This window comes from Protobothrops mucrosquamatus, unplaced genomic scaffold (assembly GCF_001527695.2).
Source record: "Protobothrops mucrosquamatus isolate PMUCROS unplaced genomic scaffold, P.Mucros_1.0 scaffold_149, whole genome shotgun sequence".
NCBI lineage: Eukaryota > Metazoa > Chordata > Lepidosauria > Squamata > Viperidae > Protobothrops > Protobothrops mucrosquamatus.
In genome coordinates, this window is record NW_015386225.1 from 794,163 (window position 1) to 801,653 (window position 7,491).

Below are 7,491 nucleotides of genomic sequence, written 5' to 3' on the forward strand. Positions count from 1 at the left end.
TTTATATATTACTTGGATTTTAAATATAATCATGTAGGATACTCAATTATATAAAACTAATATTAAAAATGTTTATCTTAACAAATTTAATTTTAGCCAATTTGTCTGGAGGCCGTACGGGTGTCTGGAGGCCGTACGGGTCTGGATGGGGAGAAACAGACTCAGGCTCAACCCTTCCAAGACTGAGTGGCTGTGGTTGCCGGCTCCCAGGTATGGTCAGCTGACCATACCTGGGGCGAAACTTTGGCCCCCTCGGAGAGGGTACGCAACTTGGGGGTCCTCCTGGATCCACGGCTGACACTGGAAGACCAGTTGGTGGCTGTGGCCAGGGGGGCGTTTTACCGGGTGCGCCTGGTGCACCAGTTGCGGCCTTTTCTGGACCGGGATGCCTTGCGCACAGTCACCCACGCTCTTGTCACCTCCCGCCTGGACTACTGTAATGCTCTCTACATGGGGCTTCCCTTGAGGAGCACTCGGAGGCTCCAGTTAGTCCAGAATGCGGCCGCGCGAGCGGTNTGTTTCAGCGGGCAGGACTGGCCTAGGGGTATTTTAAATTGTTTTTTAGCCAAATTTTAGTAGAAGCGGCCGATTATATATTTATTTTTAATGATTTTTAAAATTTCTATTGTATTGTATTAAACTGTTTTTAACTGGCTGTAAGCCGCCCTGAGTCCTACGGGAGAAGGGCGGGGTATAAATTTAATAAAATGAAAAAATGAAAATGAAATTTGCTTGTAAATTCCTTGATTCACTTCATTTTTTTCCTTTTTGGCCCCCCTTTTTCATCTATTTGTTTTTTTCTCAAAAATCTTAATATATATTAATAAATATAATAATAAATTAATTCATAACATAAGTCAGACTTCATTACACCCTTATGGAAAATAGCTAAGCACTTTTGTAAAATGATGTGGCAGATAATTCCTTGTAAATAGATATGACAGACTAGCCTGGTAACCTGACAAAGCCAACATAAAACAAAGTATAATCTTGACACTACTATGATTTTGTCTTCTTTCAGCCTTTTCTGGATCCAGATATGGGATTGTATGAACCTTGTGCATTGTGTATCTTCGAATTAAAGGAATGGCTTCTGTTTGTGCAGCTGAGAAATCATATTTAGCTGAAGCAATTTCTGTAAAACCTCAATTATTTTAAAGTTTTGTGGACACAGTTATAAGCTTTCTAAAACAGGACAGATTTCTAACAAGAAATGAATACTCAACAGTAGTTACAGTATTCACACATAAAATTATTATGCAGTGATCTGATTAAAGAAAACTATTTCAACATTGGTTACTGTTCTTATGGACATTTTAGAAGCTTCAGAGAAGGAAAAACTCCTTTGGAGCATGGAAGTACATATACTAGGGCTGTATATGCTTCAAAAATAATTCAGAAAAATATCCTTATTACGTTTTTTCTCAGAATTCTACATGATGAACTTGATACATAGTGCTCTTAAAAGATCACCCCATTAAAGCACTGTCAGCTTTTAATGTGATTTATTAAAACAATCTTGAAAAAAAATGCAGTTGCTTTAAAATGGGGTTGTTTCTCTATTCTTGCATATAACAAAACACCATTTCTAAAACCATTTTCAAAGCATATGCAATTCTAATGGACATCTTTATTTCATACAACAGTAAACATTACTCTATGTTTATTTTACTGCAAAATTATTAACTTCAATGTTTTGTTCATTATTTTTCCAGCAGTGTAAAACATATAAAACAATACCAGCTTTGCCAAATTCTGAAAAAATATTAGTTTATTTGAAATCATACCTATAACATACAGTTGTACTACTATTAGGAAAATAAACATTGTTTTTAAAACAATTTCTGTAGGATTTCACCCAATGGTTCTTTTTATTTTTTTAATTTCAAGATAGGAAAGTTGACAAATGTTTGAGTTGAAGACTGAAAGTGAGGATGAAGATTTAAAAATGAGTATATGTCTTTGCAGAGAGAAACCATCGAGTCTTCAAATTCCAACCTTTTTTTGTCATTTCGTTCAGTATCAGTTGCTCCACATATTAATTTAATGTGTCTCATAAACATGTCTGGTTGCCTTGCTCCTAGCCAAATGTCTCCAATATAAATTGAAGTAAGGAAAATGCTTGCAGCTAGGAAAAAGAAAATGATAGTTACAAAAGGGGTATGCATAACGTGGGAAAACAACTTTGTTTCAAACTTGAAAGAACCTATCCTACTGCAGAGATTCTGTCATGGTATGTCAGGCCAAAACCCATAAAACTTTGATTCTTCCAAGTTTCATACAAAATAAAATTTAGATGAGTGAGACAAGGCTTATATATGCTATCCCACGTCCTTTCACTTCTTAGCAAATCCCAGCAGCATACCTCTCTGGTCTCTCCTCAATTTTCTCAATGACTTCCCTTCTCAGCCTCTGTTGATGTCCCAGTATGACATGTGCCACCATGCCATTCACGAATTGTCCCCATCAGCTTCCCTCCCCTCAGCTACTGAGGTCTTGACTTTTCATGTGCTTCTCCCAGCACACTTCTGCCCTGATTGAAATTGACCCTTTTTATTTTGTACTGAGAATGACTTGCATGGAGAATGGTTTAGATCCTGGATATCCAACATGGGCCACACTGTGTGAAGAGGAATTGTCTTGGGCCACATATAAAATATACAATATAGTTAATGTGTATAAATCACATAAAGTTTATGGTCTTGTGGGCCTGCATTACTAGCTGTCCAAGGCTACATGTGCTCTGCATCTGGCAGGTTGGACATGCCTAATTTAGATATTCCTAGTTATTAGTATTTGAGCATCTGATTTATAGATTTAATTTAGTCTGCAAAAGATCTGCCATTGAATATCTCATCTTCCAGTAGAGCCCACCCACTCCAGTTATAACCTCAACCCCCCAAATATTTGAATAGCTACTAGAAATGTTGTATTGCCTTGACTTAAAAGTAGCAGAAAAACTAATACTTGAAGACTCAAACAGTTAAATATTACTGTACACTGTAGTTTTAAAGATATTAAAGATATCTATGGAGATTCTTAGTCATCTAGGTCGCAGTTGTCCCAAAAGTGCTTTTTTAAAGAATAACTGGACTTTCTTGTTTTTCCTTGAAGATGTTTCACTTCTCGTCCAAGCTTCTTTATTTCTGAAGTTCTTGGATGAGAAGCAAAATGTCTTCAAGGAAAAACAAAGTCCAGTTGCCTTTTGAAAAAGTACCTTTGGGATATTAAAGATAATTTATGCTAAAACCCAATGTTCTGAACTGTTATTTGCCCTTGACTGTAACTCATCTTCTGGAAATTTTAATCTGTATTATGATATATAGCAAATTCCAAGGTTTCATAAGCAGAACAGCCTTTTTTCAATTTGATGATTTCTAATCATAGCTATAAGTTAATAGACATGAAGTTTAGCATATGTCAAAGGCAACATGTAGGGAAAGGACAGAGTATTTTTTGTGGGGGAAAACAAACAAATTACCTTTGTTCACTTCTGTCACTTCAGTGAGGCAGAATTTTTTCACTGTCCCGTGAAAATTATTTTCTGTCAGGCCCCGAGATTCTAGTAGATGGAGCATGATTCCATTAAGCACAGAGAGATCATTCAGTTTCACAACTTCAGAGGCATTACAGATGCTACTATAAAGCTTAAATATAGCCCTTTTCAGTGATCCATCTTTAAGAATATAATCCAATACAAAGTTGTTTTCAAAAGCACATTTTTTAAACCACCAGAAAGTCAGGAGTACATTCTGAATGTTCAACTTGTCATCAAGGAGGGATGTCACAAGCCATCTAAATACTAAATAAGCAATCTTGCATGTAAGCTCTGGATTACTATATCCTTTCTGTTCTGTTGGAGATTTTGTTGATATTTCCAGTAAAATGGGTTCCCAGTGGATAAAAACAGATCTCAGAAGAGTTTTGCATTCATTTAAATGGATTTCTTTCCATACAGAGATTGCAGCTGCCTCTATTTCAGTTTTGCTCTTTCTCTGAGCTAGTCGGATTGATGCTTGCGAGTGTAACCGTGGTTTGTTCCTGTCTGTATTTTCTGAATTAGATAAAAGCAAAAACCTTTTTATAAACAATGAAATAAGGGTAATCAATGAGTAATTGATTATGAGTACTAAGGCAGAGATGAATCGACAGATATTGTCATGCAGATTAACTTTCTAGTGAGTATGCTAATTACCTCAAAAAGTAGCAGATTTACTATTAAAGAAATACCAGCAAGTTAACTATTGCACCTCAATTATTAAAAAAGCAAATGTTAATTAATACCTAACAAGATCTCTGGAACAGCACCTGTTTTGTGCAGCAAAAATATTTGTATCAAATGCATCAAAGGTTTATACTCTTTGTCTTTAAAATTAACATTTTTTTTAAAATTTAGCTAAACAGAATCAGATGCATGTTCACATTACACAATATGAGGTTGTTTATATACAATATCCCTACATATTCTCAAAGTATTTTAACTCCCTTACAGTTCTTCCTCAATCATTCCTTCCTCATCAGAGAATGTGCTTACATAGATATTTCATTTCCTAAATTAATCTTTGACAAACCAAAACACTGATGATGTCCCTATTTCCAATGCCTTCATGTTATATAAATAAAAATGTAAATGTTCGTTTGTTCAAAATCTTAAATCTCCGAAAGTTCTTCACCGATTGCTTTGAAATTTTGACACAACGTTGCATTCGAATACGCGCGTGTTTTTATATACCTACTATTATATAGATGTCACACCTGTGACAGGTAAAAACATGCTTTTTTGAAAAACAGCGCCATCTGTTGGACATAAAAGCAACACACACTAGCATTGTGAAATTAAACATATTACAAGCGTGCGCTTTCTCTTTTCTTTCTTTTCCATTTAACCAGACTGAGCCACAGCAACGCGTGGCCGGGTACAGCTAGTGTTATATAAAAAGCTTTTGACACTGACTTTCAGTGGGCTGAACATGAAGCTATTCAAATTAATTTCCCATCATGAATCAAGGAGATTTTTCCCCCCAAATATATGCCTGCTGAATTCAATGTTCTAGAGTAACTCATCTGGCAAGCAACATATTGATTTGTGAGAGTTATTACAAATGCAGGAATCTATTTTAATCTCAGAATAAGTGGCTGTTTTTGTAGCATTTGCTGAATCTAGACACTGATATAACAGCAACTCTCTGAAGTACTTTGAGAATACTTACTAAGCAATTCTTTGATTTGGTATTGTTGTGCAATAACATGCAGGTCATTCTGAAGTTCCATATCTTTACTAATTATACTCCACTTGTACAAAAGTAGCAAAACATCATTGTTTGAAAGGATATGTTCATTTATAATGAATCTGCCCATTTCTCTGAAGGCTTCAAGAACCAGAGTACGGTATTCCAATACAGAACTTAATACATTGAAAAACTGAATAAACTCAACAGGATCCAAGTTGGTTCTATTTAGCAGAAGACAGGAGACAAAATTAGGACAAAATATTTATATGACTTCAACAAATAATGACTAAACTCACTGTTGATTTTATTAGACACCAAGTAGTTAATCTCATTCTCAAATGAAGCAAAACAAGAAACTGATGGATAGTTTATACATTATTGGAAAACATTACCAACATGGCATAAACACTGTATCTATCTATTAATCTTATAGAAGATTAGTATTAATATGTGACTTGGAGCCAATGACTTATCAATTTTTATGGGTTCTGAATCTGTTGTTCCCTGGATGGGGAGGGACCAACTTTGACTCAATCCTACCAAGACCAAGCCATGGATTATTAAGGCCCACTGCATCTGGGAATGTTCAATCTTTAACCAATGCAATTTAGGGCTCATGCTCTGTAAGCAGGTGGCAGCTGTGGTCGTAAAGGCATTTGTGCAACTCCAATTGGCGCACCAGTTGCATCTTTTCCTGAATCAGGAAGCCCTAGGCACCTTGTGGCTTAACTATTGCAAAACTGATAATCTCAACTTCCTTTTTTTCCCCCTAGGAATGTGTACACATGAGGGGGGAACCATAAAAGATACATTTATTGTATTGTTCAATAAGAAGTAAAATTAGATGTAACATCTCACTTAGATAAGAATATCTGTAGGGGGTCAAGATAGGTCAAAAGCCCACCTAAAACAAAGGCTCAAAAGATAAGCTGTACATACTCAATTTTGCTAACAGGATCCAAACTAATGTGAAACAACCTTCAGAAAAAACTCCTAAATCAGTAGTCACTGCCCAGAAAAAAACGTTTTAGCAATTTGAGACAGAAATTCCAAATGATACAAAGCATGAATTATGGAAGACAGGCCTGACTTCAGCAGAAAATATTAATGGCTAGATTGGGGTAGATTATGATGACAAATATTACTCTTGTTTACAATGAAAAAGTAATTCTTTTTGTAATGGAAAAGCACACGCCAAAGCAGTATACAATACCTTAAAAATAGATAATAATTACCGGATGTGGTTAAGAAGTGTGAGCAGAACATGGAGAAATTCATTAATAAGCTGGATGGGAAGGAATTTCTGATTCTCTTTTAATTCCAATTGGCTAGAAGAATTGAGTGAAGTTTGCTTATTTCCTAAATTAGTTTTCCAGAGAGTTTGGATTAAGGAGATTACACGTATTAACAACTTGTTTTCTAGAAACCTAGAAATAAAAAAAGACAAGTATTTCAGGAAAACATTTAATTTTATTGCTATATGTTTTTTATATTATAAAAACTCGCATTTTTAGGAACTGACAAAGTAGTCAGAACATATGAATTCAATTTCTTTTATATAAATTTAAAATTAGCTCTTACAATTTGGGTTAAAAAAAATACTTGCAGGCATAGTAGCATTCAGGATAACACAAGAGTAGTTACCTGGGTTACTTTTATACTAATTTCAATTATACAATATTACATTCTTCAAAATCTCTTAGCAAATAAAATTTTGAATACATCACTTGCTTTAAGTGAAGTCTGATATTTTTAAAAAAGGTGACATATTTTGAACTGAGGTTTTATTTGACCCTGAAGTACTTCTTAAGCTTTTAATAAATTTACCAAGTCATTTTTCTTTTTTTTTTTCAAATATAAGTTTTTTATTGTTTTCAACATAAAAAAAAAGCACATCACAGATACATCACAATTGAGAAAACCCCTACCCCCCACCCCCCACCCGGACTTCCCAAACCTAATCCCAGGATACTATTCAACTAAAAGTAAACTAATATTAATATCCCTAACTCCACAAAGTGTTATTCTACATAAGTAGGTGAAATATATATATATGTATATAAAAAAAAAGTTTTTATCTAAAAACCTAAATTATATTCCACCATTCTATACTTATTTTGAATATAAACAATCCATCTTCTCCATATTGATAAAAATTGTTCATTTGAATGATCCTTCAGATAAGCCGAAATTTTTGCCATTTCAGCAAGATGCGAAACCTTCAATCTCCAGTCCTCCATTGTAGGTAAAACTTTACTCT

General features: G+C 34.7%; 1 protein-coding gene across 1 annotated transcript in view; it reads right to left on the reverse strand.

The window, feature by feature from the left end:
• Nucleotides 1-1,512: 1,512 nt before the first annotated feature.
• The window catches only part of URB1 (URB1 ribosome biogenesis homolog), a 54,439-nt gene continuing 48,460 nt past the window's right edge, over nucleotides 1,513-7,491 (reverse strand). The window contains exons 36-39 of the mRNA XM_029284772.1: nucleotides 6,467-6,658; nucleotides 5,211-5,452; nucleotides 3,482-4,054; nucleotides 1,513-2,128 (exon numbers count right to left, since the gene is read on the reverse strand). Coding sequence (XP_029140605.1) covers nucleotides 1,872-2,128; nucleotides 3,482-4,054; nucleotides 5,211-5,452; nucleotides 6,467-6,658 — 1,264 coding nt within the window. The 3' untranslated portion in view covers nucleotides 1,513-1,871. The remainder of the gene's footprint in view (nucleotides 2,129-3,481; nucleotides 4,055-5,210; nucleotides 5,453-6,466; nucleotides 6,659-7,491) is intronic.